General features: G+C 37.4%; 1 protein-coding gene across 2 annotated transcripts in view; it reads right to left on the reverse strand.

Annotated features, from left to right (window-relative positions):
- Positions 1 to 18,083, reverse strand: part of galnt18b (UDP-N-acetyl-alpha-D-galactosamine:polypeptide N-acetylgalactosaminyltransferase 18b) — a 127,149-nt gene that overhangs the window by 68,382 nt on the left and 40,684 nt on the right. The window contains exon 2 of one of the 2 annotated variants that reach the window (XM_048186268.1): positions 5,313 to 5,544. In XM_048186268.1, the coding sequence (XP_048042225.1) occupies positions 5,313 to 5,544 (232 nt within the window). The remainder of the gene's footprint in view (positions 1 to 5,312; positions 5,545 to 18,083) is intronic. The other variant, XM_048186269.1, reaches the window with a different exon arrangement.

Raw genomic sequence — 18,083 nt, forward strand, 5'->3', positions numbered from 1 at the left:
TGGGCAGAGGATCACCAATTCCCCCAATGCTGCGGCGAAAAATAGTGGAGCAATATCAGAAAGAGTTTCTCAGAGAAAAATTGGAAAGAGTTTGAAGTTATCATCATCTATAGTGCATAATCTCATCCAAAGATTCAGAGAATCTGGAACAATCTCTGTGCGTAAGGGTCAAGGCCGAAAACCATACTGGATGCCCGTGATCTTCGGGCCCTTAGACGGCACTGCATCACATACAGGAATGCTACTGTAATGGAAATCACAACATGGGCTCAGGAATACTTCCAGAAAACATTGTCGGTGAACACAATCCACCGTGCCATTCGTCGTTGCCGGCTAAAACTCTATAGGTCAAAAAAGAAGCCATATCTAAACATGATCCAGAAGCGCAGGCGTTTTCTCTGGGCCAAGGCTCATTTAAAATGGACTGTGGCAAAGTGGAAAACTGTTCTGTGGTCAGACGAATCAAATTTGAAGTTCTTTTTGGAAAACTGGGATGCCATGTCATCCGGACTAAAGAGGACAAGGACAACCCAAGTTGTTATCAGCGCTCAGTTCAGAAGCCTGCATCTCTGATGGTATGGGGTTGCATGAGTGTGTGTGGCATGGGCAGCTTACACATCTGGAAAGGCACCATCAATGCTGAAAGGTATATCCAAGTTCTAGAACAACATATGCTCCCATCCAGACGTCGTCTCTTTCAGGGAAGAAAGGCATTTTCCAACATGACAATGCCAGTCCACATACTGCATCAATTACAACATCATGGCTGCGTAGAAGAAGGATCCGGGCACTGAAATGGCCAGCCTGCAGTCCAGATCTTTCACCCATAGAAAACATTTGGCGCATCATAAAGAGGAAGATGCAACAAAGAAGACCTAAGACAGTTGAGCAACTAGAAGCCTGTATTAGACAAGAATGGGACAACATTCCTATTCCTAAACTTGAGCAACTTGTCTCCTCAGTCCCCAGACGTTTGCAGACTGTTATAAAAAGAAGAGGGGATGCCACACAGTGGTAAACATGGCCTTGTCCCAACTTTTTTGAGATGTGTTGATGCCATGAAATTTAAAATCAACTTATTTTTCCCTTAAAATTATACATTTTCTCAGTTTAAACATTTGATATGTCATCTATGTTGTATTCTGAATAAAATATTGAAATTTGAAATTTCCACATTATTGCATTCTGTTTTTTTTTTCACAATTTGTACAGTGTCCCAACTTTTTTGGAATTGGGTTTGTATAATCAGAATTCAATTAAATAATCTAATTCATTTTATCATGCCTATCCATTCAACCCTGCTACCTGAGTTATTTTAACTTTGGTAACATAATCAATAATAATAATAATAATTATAATTATAATTTTCCTTTATTTTATGGGAAATATAAGGCTACAATCCAGTATTTGTTCCCAAAATAGCTGAACATTAGCCTAATTTAGAATAAATTTGCAAACAACTTACCCATTTTTATTAATATATGTAGTTCTTAAATTTTATAAATGTTGTCTATTTAATTTGTTCATTTAAAAATGATTGCTAGAAAATAACAAAATCACACAAATCGGGGTTTGAAACTGTATTTAGACATGTCCCAAATTTTTGTAACAGAGTTGCAAGACTACAAACCTCATGCAAAATTTACAGAAAAATAAAACAGCTCATATAATATTTAGTCTGACCTCCTGAGGTTCACAATCAGCATTTTCGTAAGGTTAGGCAACTTCTTTGCTGACCATTTGTTTAAAAATGACTTTATTTTTAAGAGTTTCAGGCCCTAATCTGTCTCCTTTACGTGGAAAACGCCGGAAAATACAAACAGAAGACAATTAGAAAAACAAGACCTTTTTGGTAAAAGTGGGGGTCTTTTACAATGATAGGTAATGTTTTGATGTTCTTGGCAGACTGGAGTTTATAACAAGTGGGTTTTCAACATTTTCAGACACAGGTACTCAATAGCAATTTGGCTCCAAGGAGAGAAAAGAACAGATGTGATCAGATGTGAAGGAGTTCTTTATGTTGCTGCCAGCAAGATACATCTAGTAATTACAGGTTATGAAGTAATTATGTTTTTCCACACACACCTCTTTCAGAGCCTGTCAAAATAGAGTCGGTTGGTGTAAACCGTATGTTGCCATGCTTTCAACCCATAACAGACTGAAAAAAAAAAAAAAAAAAAAGAAAAGCTGAAAAAATAAACTTTTTTCCATTTACAGCTCACATGCAGAAACATTATTGCTTTACGCCAAATATTTTCAAAAGTGTTTTTATATATAATATAGTGCTTAACAAATTTATTAGACCCCCACCCAGTGTAAGGTTTGTGCCACAGCTGCCCTAAACTAACAGTATTTGTGGCTACAAAAATCATGTTTTTATGTTTCTGTAATGGTTAATCCACACCAGTATGTGTAAGCTCTTTAATCAGGTAATGTTCTAATGCTAAAATATAGTTATTGTTGGGATTTAATGGATTCAAAGATAGATCGCACAAAACTTTCATCAAAAGCAAGTATTTGGGAATAACTAGAAACTATTTGGAGGTCAATAAAAACAGAGACCGTGGAAAAGTACTTAAAAACAAGGATGCAAGCTGTTATAAAAGGACAAAGGAGGCCAAACAAAATAAAAATAATAAAAAAATAAAAACACACACACACATACACACAGAGCAGTGTGTGATGTCCAGCCTAGGAAAATCTTCACCCTTTATTTATATATTTTTAAAAATATAATATAAAATATTTTGTAAGCATATTGCGTAGTTGTGCCACGTACAGGCTTAGACACAATGACGGGAGAGATGGATCAGTTCAAACAGGTGAGTTTATTAGTGAAGCAGCAGGAACACAGTCCAAAACAGGTAAGATGATCAATGCAGAGAGAAGTGCAGTAGAGTAGTCTTGATATTAATGTGAGCTTGTCTTACAAGGTTTACTGATCACACACAAGATGACAGGATCGAGGTAACAATGGAGGTAGAGGAAGTGTGTGTGTGTGAGAGAGAGAGAGAGAGAGAGAGAGAGAGAGAGAGAGAGAGAGAGAGAGAGAGAGAGAGAGAGAGAGAGAGAGTCAATTGTTTTATTTGTGATTTTTTTAATTGTGCAGACATTATTTTTGGCCAGGCTGTCATAAAGAAATTATGAACACATGCAAAAACAAGAAAGAAAAATTAAATATTAATAACTGATTATGCTGTAGTCCAGTGGTTCCCAAACTGGGGGTACGTGAGGTGATAAAAGGGGGTACGCGAACAAAATGCTGAGTAGTTCATTTAATTCTAACTTAAAATAATATTTAAATCGAGCATGTATTTCTAACTGCCAAAATGTCGTAAATCCAGTACATTTAATCAGATTACCTCATCATTTGCAGTAAAAAATGACTGTATCCACTATAGACTGTAAAACAAGCAGCATGCAAATGATAGATTGCGTGCCGAATCTGCTGCCTCAAATCGCGCTAAATTACTGTCGTTCTCGACAATGCACCTTTGTAAAAGTAGAGATTTAGCACTTACTTGCATGAAGAACAAACATAGACACAGATAATGGATTAATTTCGATTTAAGACTCAAACTTTCTCCGATACAAAAACATACCTTGTGTGAGTTCTTGTATTTAATGATGATAACGAGCAAGAATGCAATTGTTCCCAAATATCCACATGACTGCAAACATGGCATTATTATACAACAGGTCAAAAAATAAAACGTAAATTTTAAACACAGTACTGTCAGTATTTACTGTATTTTGCAATGAAATAATAGTTCTAACGAAAACCACAGCAGAACTACAACACACGTCTGTGTTTCGCGAACAATTCTGCGGCTTTGAATGAATCGTGAGAGTCAATGATTCAATGATTCATTCACAGCCACTTGCTTCGTTACTGAACGAATGACTCGATGACTCACTCATAAAAACAGTGACTTGCTGCCACCTACTGGCGGTTTTAGTTTAATATTTAAAAGTTTTACTTAGTGTTACCATCATTGAATATTTCTCTATTGGACATGTTTTATTTTAAAACATTATTTATTTTATAAAGTTATTCATAAAGCTAAAAACAAATGCACTGGAAAATCAATTTAGGGGGCAAATATTGTCCCTTAATAGTAAAGGTGTGACTGGTAAGGTGTGAATAGTAAAGGTTCGAAGTGGAAGAGAGGGGGTACGCAGAAGGATGGTAATCCCTTCAGGGGTACTCCACGCTAAAAAGTTTGGGAACCACTGCTGTAGTCAATATATGATTTGTTTTTTTTCCTGTGAGCTTTTTTTTTTTTTTTTTTTTTTTTTTTGCATAGTAAATTAAAACTGTAGCTGTAGTTTGTCAAATAATTTTGTCAGATAAATAACTTAACCAGGTTTAGTGTTTTTTTTTTTTTTTTTTCAAGAAATATTAAATATTTTTTCCTAAAATGTTTATTATTTAATCAAACTTGTAGGGTCATAAAAAACAAATATCTAGACATTATTTTTGTCCATATACAGTATAGTACTGTTTCTGTATGTGAACTGTACATAAAAAAAAATATATATATATATTTATATAATTTTTTTTTAAGCATAAATATAATTTATTAAAGTTTTCCAGTAAAAATCGATGTGACAGTGAGTAAAGGCCCCCATATACTTCAAGCAAAATCAAAGAATGAACTGATGTGACGTCATTTCAAACAAAATTAGATGAAACAATGTTTGTTTGGAGTTTGTTTTGGGAGTTCGAAACAGCTTGCCAAGGTAAATGCCTTCGAACTTCCATAGGTCCATTGTGATGATGTAATAAGTGGGTGTGTCTCTAAGGCCCCACCTTCTTTGAGGTGGAAATCTTCTCCGATTAATTTCCTCTGTTCAGTCCGTCGAGGTCAGATGTCCACAAATAAAACCATAAACACTGGAAAGCAGCTTTATAGTGGAAATTGAAGCGTAATTCTAATTGAAAGAGTTTTTTCATGTTTAATAATGTAAAGCTGTTTGATTTAAAGCAATCTATTGTATAAAGTGCTATATAAACTTTACTGGACTGCTGAATTGTAGAGCTGGTTCAAACATCCACATCACTATGATCAGATGCTTTCTTAATTGCTGTTTTCTCACTGCTGTCATTTTAGTGTTTATTTTGTTATGGAGAGGAAAGCGCACAGCACATATGTACATATTCATCTAAACGCCGCTCTCAGCAGTGTGGGCGGGGTTGAGATGTTCGCTAACAGTAAACTGCTAGTCACGTATTTCAATTTCTTTTTACCCCTAAGTGAAGAACGAAAATAACTTTACTGTATATCAGGGCCAGTCTGCTAGACACTCACCCATCAGGCCTGTAGTCTGGGATTGGTCTGTCCATGGAGAGGCGGTCGCTGAGGTAACCATTGTAGCCGTAATACTGAAACATCTTGAGGGCCACTCGGCGACTCTCTGGCCCCAGATCCTGGCCCCAGTGGTTGAACAAGGATGAGTCAGCAAAAGATCGATCTACTTGATTGTCATCTCCTTTCAGCGGGGACTCTGTGAGGGTCAAACAGAGAGACGGTTGGCATTCCCCTGATAATGAAACATGTCAGAATCTTTAAAAGGAAAATAACACTTCCATTTACATGCACAGATTGGGCTTAACAACTCAACAACGTGTTTAAATGCCTTCATTGGTGTTCTTTTTTCAGGTAAACTTTTGTGGAAAACAAAGTATGCTTAATAATATTGAAATATTAAAATCTTAACAGTGTAATTTAAAAAAAAAAAAACTGCACAAATAATATAAAATTATAGAAATAAAAGGCCACTTAAGTCTACTTAAAGAGAGTGCACTTTCGCAGTTTTGCTTAAAGTACACTTATTTTGATGTGTTGTCTAAGATACTAAAGCACATGTAAAGTACATGATTATAATATGAAATGTAATGTGTTATTCAGTACAGTTAAAGTTAATATATTTTAAATGTGCTAAATTCCAACTTCATCATTACAAATGTGTAATTACAGATATATTTAAATCCATGACATAAAAGCAAAAGAAATGACATTATATTTCAGTTTGGACAATAGAATTAATCAGGGCTTGACATTAACTTTTTTGCTCACCAGCCATTTTCAATGGCCACAATTTTGACATTGATACAATGGGGAAAAACTGCCATATAGATATTTTTAATATTATCTTTTATATATATTATAATTTGGCAGCAGGTTTATTAGGCTGCTGTCACTTTAAGACCTGATGCACAGATCCATTATACTGTTACACATGCGTTTTCTTTCTCAACTGTTTACGTTCACTTAAAACATAACTGTGTTTATGTGAACACTCACCAAAACCAGCATTTTGACATTATTTTGTGTGTATTTGTCTGTTTAAGTGCAATTAGCAGCGAAAAAGAACTCAATTTAGTATGGAGAGGTGGCTTTATGTGCGCGCAAAATCTGCAGGAATGAGTGAAATTATGCACAATACTCGCAATTCCACTCCGAAATTCAAGCTCTGTCAGACCAACAATATTCATCCGAAGCAAATGAAACAAGTCAGTGAAGGGAGACGAGTTTGTGTGTCACTCACTGTCGGAGAGATGAGAGAGAGAGAGAGAGCAGCTGGTACCATGTATCTATTCTGCAGAAAATGAGTATTGGAAGCGTTTCAGATATTTTATTGTTGATATGTACTGAAAAATCCATATTTTTGACAACACTACAAGTTTATTATTTCAGATGCCTTCTTTAAAATACTACAATTGAAAAAATATATATTTGTAAAATTCAAGACAAAGTGGCTAGTACGAGAGACTGCTGAAATCCACCCGCATTTGGCAGGTGGGCGGGTGTTAATGTCAAGCCTTTGAAGTAATTATAAAATGACATATAAAGATGTAATTAAGTTTTACTTAAGTATATTTAAAAAACACTTTTAAGTTATACATAATAATTAGATTTAATATAGTTAAAATTATAATAATAATAATAATAATAATAATAATTTTCATTAAATTGCAAATAATTACATAGAATTAAGTGTCCAAAAAAAGTATTTTAAAAAGTATGCTAAAGTGCACTTCTTTTTCACAAGGGAAGGTCATTAACTGTTAAAGCAAAATCCAATCTCACATAGATTTTTGCCCATTACTCTGTTTCCACTTTGAAGTAAACACAAGTGCTGGGGGATTCGTTCATTCTACTATCTTTCTAAAGTGGAGATTGAGATTGGCTCAGACCACTAAATGAGTGTTCGAAGAATCACATATGCTGGTTTTGTTGTTTTCATTGTGTATGTGTATAAATGTGTGTGTGTGTTTCTTTCTTGTTCTGTTCCCCATGCTACTAATGGCTGGTTCGTGGCTTCAGGGGCATAATGTTCACACCTCTCTCTTTCTATCATTCTCCATCTCTTTAGTTTCTATTTGACGATGAAATTGAAACACAAACTATATATATATATATATAGTAGTATAACTATATATATATATAAACTATATATATATACTATATATAACTTCATTTACACATTGTAGGTCATATTTACAAAGTGCCAATCAAGTGCAGAAGTAAACATCCATTAGAAAACTGCTGCAGTGGAACAATGATTTGCAAAACCGAAAGACAAAATAATCTACATGAAAAAGCAAAAAGCACAGAAGAAAATTAGGCTATATTGAGGGAAAACAGGGTTCCAAAGAAACAATATCCTTATATAACACTCCCATAATGAGGTATGACGCACTGTTTTGTTTGTGTTTCAATGTCACTTTGATTGACCTTTGTGTTTGACTGTCGGTTGTGACCTTTCCATATCTAGCAGCACTAACCACACACTAACATGCAGCAGTTTGTAGATATAAAATAGAAAGTAATTCCAATTATACTGTTTCTCTACACTAGTATCATTATAGTTGTGGTGTGGAATCTGCTATTTTTTTACATTTAGACTAATTTTTAGAACTATGTCTTTATTGTTATCGCCCTTGGTAAGAACGGCCTTTATACCCACGCAGGCCTCTTATGAGTCCCTAATATCTCAAGTAATGTTCACACTCCTCCTTAAAAACAGCCCTTCTATTTCAGGCTATGGGAAATGATGGCAAGAGGATATACAAAATGGGGAAGTGGCATTGTTGTGAGCAACAGTATCGCAACCTGGACCTGTGTGAAAACATGAATACAGAGTCCCCAGTCAGAAAACTGATACTGAGGAGGTCAGTCTGGATCACTGAAGGAATCAAATACGGCTCTGTTGGATACTGGCTACCAAGAGGGCGAACACCCACCCAAGCGGCAGCTCTGAATAAACACTGGAGCCATGCTGCTAACACGGCTCAAGACTGGTGCAGGAATGTGATTTCAAACAACATCTGACTGTTGAGATGAAATATCAATATGTAGTATTTCTACTTGCTGGTAGAACATGAGTTCTTTTTCATGTGTGATCAGTTTTTGTTTATTTCACTTTTGGCAATTTTCCCACAGTTTCCAAACTCTTCTAAAACATTATAAAAGGGATCTCAAAATCAATTGGCCTGTAGCTGCTAGGTAGGTGGTGTTCTCAACAAAGTGGATTTACAACCATGAATTGAACTATATACAGCTACTGGTGGGGTTATGGTTGCTGATAAATGGACAGGCCTTTTTTAAACAAAACAAATGCAAAAGATTAAAACCCCTGATTCAGAGGGATGTATACTAGCACTCAGATATCAGTCCCACAATACTATTATCCTTTGTGAAAAAGAAGTGCACTTTAGTATATTTCTAAAATAATTAGGCATTTATTAGGGAAATAATACTTTAAAATAAAACACTTAAGTGCAAACCAAATATAATATTTTCAGACACTTAACCGCACGTTATTTACAATTAAATGAAAATAGTTTAATAGTTCAAATCTATATTAAATGCCATTATTTGAACTTAAGAGTGCTTTTTGACCCATTTAAGGTGTAGTAAGCGATTTCTGAGAAACACTGTTTATATTTGAAATCGACCCAAACAAACACACGCCTCCTTTCATTGCTCCGCCCCACAAACACGCAATGCAAGAGTGGATGTGTCTTTATCACAGACGAAGCAAAGCAAAATAACACTTCATGAAAAATAAAGCGAAGATGACGTATGAACGACAAGGAACAATGAAAAATGAACATACAGTACACAAGAGTATATACAAACAAGACCAGCAGCACACCAGCTCCAGAGAAACAATGACACTCAAAACTGTCCTGTTACTAAAGTTAACATTACAACCACAGCATATCTTGGTTCTGTGAAAAATAGCAAAACCAATGTTACTCTTATATGTATCAGAATCAACGCAACCTCTGCATCCATTTTCAGGCCTTCCCGCTTTGTTCTCTATAGTACTGGAAAAGGTTTTCTAAAATTAAAGTGGGTCGTAAATCTCTTGCCTGATCATAACCTTTCTTTTTTCAGTGATATTCTTCTGACCTTTTCTCTTTTGTAATGTCTCTCAGCCATCTCTCTTTCTACAGTCTTTCTTCAAATCTCCCTCTTGCTCACTCTCTCTTCTCCCCTAATATGAGTGGACACACCCCCTACTGCTGATAGGCTCACTCTCTCTCCTCCCCCATTATGGGCAGACACTCCCCCAACTGATGATTGGCTCACTCTTTCTCCTCCCCTAACATGAGTGGACACGCCCCCACCTGCTGATTGGTTCACTCTCTCTCCTCCCCTAACATGAGTGGACACACCCCCTACTGCTGATAGGCTCACTCTCTCTCCTCCCCCATTATGGGAAGACACTCCCCCTACTGATGATTGGCTCACTCTTTCTCCTCCCCTAACATGAGTGGACACACCCTCTACTACTGATAGGCTCACTCTCTCCTCCCCCATCATGAGTGGACACGCCCCCAACTGCTAATTGGATCACTCTCTCCTCCCTCATCATGGGTGGACACGCCCCCGACTGCTGATTGGCTCACTCTCTCTCCTCCCCCATCATGGGTGGATACGCCCCCTCCTGCTGATTGGCTCACTCTCTCTCCTCCCCCATCATGGGTGGACACGCCCCCGACTGCTGATTGGCTCACTCTCTCTCCTCCCCCATCATGGGTGGATACGCCCCCTCCTGCTGATTGGCTAAAAGTGTGTTGTAGCGCTCGGTTCGATCCACTTTCAACAGCGTTTTTCAGAAATTGCTTACTGCAATATTGAAGTAGGATATAAGAACGTCTTTATGTGAAATTCAAAGTCCAACTCAAGCAAACACAAACACAGATCAAACGTGACACAAGTACAGTTTTTTTCATTTAAAAATAAACTTTTAAGATTTGAAGCACACCAAGTGTACATTCAATACAAGAAAGCTCACATTTTGACAAGGGATAACAACTTTGTAAGGGGCCGTTTACACAATACTGTTTTTAACTAAAAAGCGAAAACTTTATGCGTTTTGGCCATACATTTACATGACAACAGCGTTTTGGGGGCCTGAAAACGCAAACTTTTGCATGTTTTTGAAAATGATACCATTGTTGTCTCCGTGTAAACTACAAACATGTGAATTTGTGAAAACGTTGATCACATTCACATGCGTATTGTGTTATTCAGTCTATAGGCACGCAGTGTTTCTTTACAAAGTGACATCGCCAACTACTGGCCTGGCAGCAGAATACAGCGTTTTTAGTCGTTTTCGTGGATTTTTGTGAACGGGGATTGTTTTGACAACGTTTTCGTGTATACCTGAAAAACGCTAAGGAAAAACTTTTCAGTTTTTAGTACATCAATGTCACGAACCCTATGACATGGTTTGCGTGTCAACAGATCAGATTGGGAATAATTAAGGAGTAGAATATACATCAATAAATGGCTTGTATTCAGGTGGCACAGTGACACATAGCTAATTTATTGGAGCTCTCAAACTGGATGGTGACCTCTGCCGCTACAATGTGTGGCTGATAAAATGCGCAACTGTCATTTGGCAAATGTATGATTTTATGGCTATTTATGCATTATTCTCTCAGCAGAGTAATTGCTTTGACAACCAAAATAATAGATGACTAGCCTTGTTCTGAGAAATATGCTACGTGCCATGAAACCAGAAGCAGCATGAACGCAAAGCCTTGTTAAAAAAGCTTTTCACCTGGATTGTAAATTTATTTTGGCAGTGTTTGGTGTACAAGATGGACTAAATGGGGCCTTTAAAAGCAGTCACTAAAGAAGTCATTCTTAAATTGACAAGGCCTTTACAAACTGAGTGTGAAACAAAAAAGCGTTTTCATTAGGCAGTTTTAATGCAAGATACAAGTCATGATAATGCACATTTAATTCCCTCTTCATGTTATTTTCATAAATAAGAATTTTACATAATAAGAATTTTTTTAGCACGTTTAGCCAATGCCTGATTCTTTCCGAAGGCACAAAATGAAATATTTGTCCCTGCCTTTCATGTCAAAATGTGTATGACCAATGCTACCCATAGATTTGAATGAAGCATAATAATTTGGAACGGTGCTAAAATAGTCAAATAAACTATAAATGTAAAAATGTATGATATTGCCACATCAAATCATGTTGCCCTGTATCATTAAAAAGGACCGTTCACCCACAAATGAAAACTCACCCGCATCATGTCTCTTCAGAAGACTTGAATTAAACCGCTGAAGTCTAATGGGTTTGGAACGACATGAGGGTGAGTAAATGATGACATTTGATGACAACTATCCCTTTAAATGAGACTGTTTTAATTATGACACGATCACAAGCATACACATCCTAAAACCCCATTATATGTGCCGGAGGGTCAGTGGTGTGACAGTATGTCTGGCTATTAATTAGTATCCTCCCTCAGGAGAGATAAGAAACCACGCTGGTGCGGTCAGGGGTGGCTTTTGTAGACTTCGTAACCTAGGCAACATCTAGTGGCTCAGTCTGCTCAGCATGTTGTCCCAAAGGCTCTTTGTTGATAGAGGAATTCAGTCCGCAAGCATGTAGGCCAGCTATCAGAGCCTTTCAACTCAACAAAAGAGACATAGGGCTTCAAGTAATGGAAGTCCTTTCACAGGCATTAAACACAGCTCTAAGAAATGGCAGAATTTCATAAGCAGTCTGAGAATGACCCTACATCAGTGTGTGCTGAGTGCATCACAGCAAGTATATATGAAAAGGTCAGGAGTTCTGCTGCAGCCAATATGCTGCATGACAGCGATGAATTCTTGAGGATAAAATCAACGTTAAATGGCTTTCACAACCCATTTCACTTCATAATGTAATGTATTTCTCACTGAAAGTGGATCTTTTACTCTGGAGGGAAGAAAATGTAAGGCATCAGGCTGTAGGTCAAGTTATATGCTCGTTATTTGCTTTTATTGCTGCTACATTGATTGCATTAACGTTAAGTGCTGTTAAATTACTGCATTCACCTCTGGCATTTTTTTGAAAGAAGTCTCTTCTGCTCACCAAGGATGCATTTATTTGATCAAAACTACAGTAAAAACAGTAATATTGTGATATATTATTAGAATTTAATTAATTACAAATAACTTTTTTTTTTTCTCTTTTAATACATTTTAAAATGAAAGTGTGATGTGAAGCTGAATTTTCAGCATTATTACTCCACTCTTCAGTGTCACATGATCCTTCAGAAATCATTCTAATATGCTGATCTGCTGCTCAATTATTATCCATTATTATTGGTGCTCAATTATTTATAATGGTTCTTATTATTATCAATGTTGTAACATGTTAAATGTCTGTACTGTCACTTTCAATCAATTTAATGCATCCTAGCTGAATTAAAGTATTAAATTCTTCTTAAAAATAAATAAATAAATAAATTAAAAAAAAAAAAAAAATATATATATATATATATATATATAGAGAGAGAGAGAGAGAGAGAGAGAGAGAGAGAGAGAGAGAGAGAGAGAGAGAGTGTGTATTACGGTTTTCCCAAAAATATTAAGCAGCAAAAAAACATTGCATATTTTTAAAATATACTTAATTTACAAATCAGACTGATGTGGTTTATGAGTTCAACTCACTGATTCAATGATTCAATTACAGCGGTTCTCAAGTTCACCCAAAAATGAAAATGCTGTCATCATTTACTCATCCTCATGTCGTTCTTCCAAATACATTTATAATGAAACCTGTGTGATTTGTCCCTCCATTGAAAGTTTTGATGCTTCAAAAAGTTCAAATCAAAAAAGTAATCCATATGATTTGGGCAGTTTAATTCAACTCTTTCATTCACATTTAAAAACACTGATCAAAACACATACATAGAGCACATGAGACATAGTAACATAAATATGGTAAATAAAAGCCTAAATTAATTTTATGATATGAATTTATAATATAAAGCAATTGTGTCTTATATTCATATGGATTGATTCATATGGATTACTGTCTTCATAAACTTTTTGAAGCATCAAAGTTTCAGATGTGTGGAACAAAAGTCTTATTGGTTTGGAACAACATGAAGATGAGTGATTGATGACAGAATTTTCATTTTTGAGTGAATTGTCTCTTTAAGAGCTCAAGATTATTAGTTAATAACATACATAACATGTATTTCTGTCATGACAACTCTCAGAGTGTTTGGCATGGTAATGGATATGACAATGTTGATATGTTTGGTCTTGGGGGAATAGATCTACTACGCTGCTGCTGCTGTTTCACACCACAAGCATGAGCAGTGCGTGAGCAGTGCGTATTTTTTTCCAGTGTGCATGTTAACCAATGAGTGTATTTACACCAGGAGCAAGAGCAGCATGTGAGCGTCAAGCGTGAGCATCGCGTGAGCAGCAGTGATGCGGGGGGTTTCGCCGCCGAGTCCATTTTCACTGCACTGCTGACGCTCAATTAAAGTGAAAGCACACTTTTGATGGACAAAATAAATATGATTTCGCACAAAAAGTGCGAATAAGCATGTTTAGTGTGTATTAACAAGAATTGGAATATGTAAGAAAAGAAAATTAAGAATCAAAAATACTTATAGAAAATTTGCCCATTTAAATTTGTTTCTACTTATTCAGTTTGGGTGAAAGTATGATGTAAAAACTAAAGTAAACTAGCTGGAAAATAGGATATATAAACATTATTTTAGTTATTACACAAACAGGTACATATAGGCTCTAGCACTACCCAAATCAAACTCGAGTTTGTGTTTTTTTTAAACACAAGGCTTACCTCCTTCGTTTGCAGCAATATGACACAAGGCTTTTTTGTTGTTGTTTACCGTTTACATGCAAATGTTGTACACCTCCCCATGTTAACAAACTTTCAAGACCAAGTTTATAAATGACCAACTTAAAAACAAATTTATAGTTCTTTATATGTAGCTTGGAGCCGCTGCTGTGACGCTGTACAAACGCTTCCAGTGTGAATACTCGCGTCTGCAAACGGCCGTTATTGCTGCTGCTGATGTTGTTATTGCTGCTCCTCTTTTTTGTGCTGCTCTTATTGCTGCTGCTATTATTGCTGCTGTTAGTGCTGCTGCTGCTGCTGCTGCTGCTGTTGGTTATTGCAGCTGCTGTTATTGCTGCTGCTGCTATTATTGCTGCTGCTGTTATTACTGCTGCTGATGCTGTTATTGCTGTTGCTGATGTAATTTCTGCTGTTGTTGCTGCTGCTGATGTAATTGCTGCTGTTGCTGCTACTGCTGCTGCTGTTATTGCTGTTGTTATTGCTGTTGCAATTGCTGCTGTTGTTGCTGCTGCTGTTGGTTATTGCAGCTGGTCTTATTGCTGCTGATGCTGTTATTACTGTTGCTGATGTAACATGTGTTGCTTGCTGCTGTTATTGTTACTATTGCTGCTGCTGTTATTGCTGCTGCTGCTGCTGCTGTTATTGCAGCTGCTGCTGTTATTGCTGCTGATGCTGTTATTGCTGTTGCTGATGTAACATGTGTTGCTTGCTGCTGTTATTGTTACTATTGCTGCTGCTGTTATTGCTGCTGATGCTGTTATTGCTGTTGCTGATGTAACATGTGTTGCTTGCTGCTGTTATTGTTACTATTGCTGCTGCTGTTATTGCTGCTGATGCTGTTATTACTGTTGCTGATGTAACATGTGTTGCTTGCTGCTGTTATTGTTACTATTGCTGCTGCTGTTATTGCAGCTGCTGCTGTTATTACTGTTGCTGATGCTGTTATTGCTGTTGCTGATGTAATTGCTGCTCTTATTGCTGCTGCTGTTATTGCTGCTGTTATTGCTGCTGCTGATGTAACATGTGTTGCTTGCTGCTGTTATTGTTACTATTGCTGCTGCTGTTATTGCAGCTGCTGCTGTTATTGCTGCTGATGCTGTTATTGCTGTTGCTGATGTAATTGCTGCTCTTATTGCTGCTGCTGTTATTGCTGCTGATGCTGTTATTGCTGCTGCTATTATTGCTGCTGATGCTGTTATTACTGTTGCTGATGTAACATGTGTTGCTTGCTGCTGTTATTGTTACTATTGCTGCTGCTGTTATTGCTGCTGATGCTGTTATTGCTGTTGCTGATGTAACGTGTTGCTTGCTGCTGTTATTGTTACTATTGCTGCTGCTGTTATTGCTGCTGATGCTGTTATTGCTGTTGCTGATGTAACATGTGTTGCTTGCTGCTGTTATTGTTACTATTGCTGCTGCTGTTATTGCTGCTGATGCTGTTATTACTGTTGCTGATGTAACATGTGTTGCTTGCTGCTGTTATTGTTACTATTGCTGCTGCTGTTATTGCAGCTGCTGCTGTTATTACTGTTGCTGATGCTGTTATTGCTGTTGCTGATGTAATTGCTGCTCTTATTGCTGCTGCTGTTATTGCTGCTGTTATTGCTGCTGCTGATGTAACATGTGTTGCTTGCTGCTGTTATTGTTACTATTGCTGCTGCTGTTATTGCAGCTGCTGCTGTTATTGCTGCTGATGCTGTTATTGCTGTTGCTGATGTAATTGCTGCTCTTATTGCTGCTGCTGTTATTGCTGCTGTTATTGCTGCTGCTGATATTATTGCTGTTGCTGATGTAATTGCTGCTCTTATTGCTGCTGCTGTTATTGCTGCTGATGCTGTTATTGCTGCTGCTATTATTGCTGCTGATGCTGTTATTACTGTTGCTGATGTAACATGTGTTGCTTGCTGCTGTTATTGTTACTATTGCTGCTGCTGTTATTGCTGCTGATGCTGTTATTGCTGTTGCTGATGTAACATGTGTTGCTTGCTGCTGTTATTGTTACTATTGCTGCTGCTGTTATTGCTGCTGATGCTGTTATTGCTGTTGCTGATGTAACATGTGTTGCTTGCTGCTGTTGTTGTTACTATTGCTGCTGCTGTTATTGCTGCTGATGCTGTTATTACTGTTGCTGATGTAACGTGTTGCTTGCTGCTGTTATTGTTACTATTGCTGCTGCTGTTATTGCTGCTGATGCTGTTATTGCTGTTGCTGATGTAATTGCTGCTCTTATTGCTGCTGCTGTTATTGCTGCTGTTATTGCTGCTGCTGATATTATTGCTGTTGCTGATGTAATTGCTGCTCTTATTGCTGCTGCTGTTATTGCTGCTGATGCTGTTATTGCTGCTGCTATTATTGCTGCTGATGCTGTTATTGCTGTTGCTGATGTAATTGCTGCTGTTATTGCTGCTGCTGCTGTTATTGCTGTTGTTATTGCTGCTGCTGCTGCTGCTGTTATTGCTGTTGTTATTGCTGCTGCTGCTGCTGTTGGTTATTGCAGCTGCTGGTATTGCTAATGCAGCTGTTGTTGTTATTGCTGCTGCCATTGCTGCTGCTGCTGTTATTGCTGTTGTTATTGCTGCTGCTGCTGCTGCTGCTGTTATTGCTGTTGTTATTGCTGCTGCTGCTGTTGGTTATTGCAGCTGCTGGTATTGCTGCTGCTGCTGCTGTTAATGCAGCTGTTGTTATTGCTGCTGCCATTGCTGCTGCTGTTGTTATTGCTGTTGTTATTGTTGCTATTGCTGTTGCTGATGTAATTGCTGCTGTTATTGCTGCTAATGCTATTATTGCTGCTGCTGATATTATTGCTGCTTATTTTGCTGCTGTTATTGCTGCTGCTGCTGTTATTGCTTCTGTTATTGCTGTTTATGCTGTTATTGCTGCTGTCCTTATTGCTGCTGCTGCTGTTGGTTATTGCTGCTGCTGCAGTGCAAGAACAGGACTTGCTACTGCCAATACATACTCCTGTCCAGACATGCTCCTGTAAGCAAGTAAGACATGCGCTATAGAGAATAGTGATTTCAAGCAAATTGAGTTAAGGACCTATCAGCCTGTGGCATCAAGAGTTTCATGACAGAACTTTGTATTTTTTTTTTTTTTTTTTTTCTTCAAACACACAGGTGACAGGTGAAAAAAAATTACAGAAAACTATATATCTTGACATATACTGGCAACGTGAAATTAGAGTCACTCTCTATTAGTTGTCTTTGTTTAGTATTTAGTATTTCAAGACACTTTATATAAAGTGGCTCAAAAACTACTCATACAGTCACATAAGATTTTGGTCATACCGTCCACCTCCCACAACACACATACTTGCAGTCACATGAACAGAGCCCAGCCCTTCCTGAAGAAGGTGGGCCGGGCAGACACAAGTATTGAAAGAGGCCCAGAGGAAGCCAATGAAACGAATGTGACTTCCTGAAGCAGAGTATAGAAACAATAAGAACAGTTTCACAGAAGGAGGAAGAAAGTGTGTGAGACATAAACGAGGACAAATAGAAAATGAACGAAATAAACAGGATTTATAGAGGCTGCAGATTAAGGATAATTGCTGCAGGATGAAATTACCCTACACTGAACGACCAGTTCATATCCGAGCTCCTGTGACTCCTCTGCGGTGTCAATCAGATTTCCACGCTGATGACTTCTCTTGTTCTAGCAGGTTGTTAAGCCCCGGCGGCTCTAATCACATGCTCTCTGTGAGGTACATTATCAAACACAGTCAGGTGGGCTGAAACAGGATGGACTTCTACAAAAGGCCACCTGCATAAAGAGACATGTCTGATGAATGGGGTGCCAAGATTGATTTGGCTACACACAACTAATGTGCTCACAAAAGAAAAATCCTTACATCCATTATTTTAAAAAATCCTATTCCACACCTAAATGTAATAAATCATATGAATTATATTAAACAGTGTGGGATTTTCTTTT

The sequence above is a fragment of the Megalobrama amblycephala genome, linkage group LG3 (genome assembly GCF_018812025.1).
Source record: "Megalobrama amblycephala isolate DHTTF-2021 linkage group LG3, ASM1881202v1, whole genome shotgun sequence".
NCBI lineage: Eukaryota > Metazoa > Chordata > Actinopteri > Cypriniformes > Xenocyprididae > Megalobrama > Megalobrama amblycephala.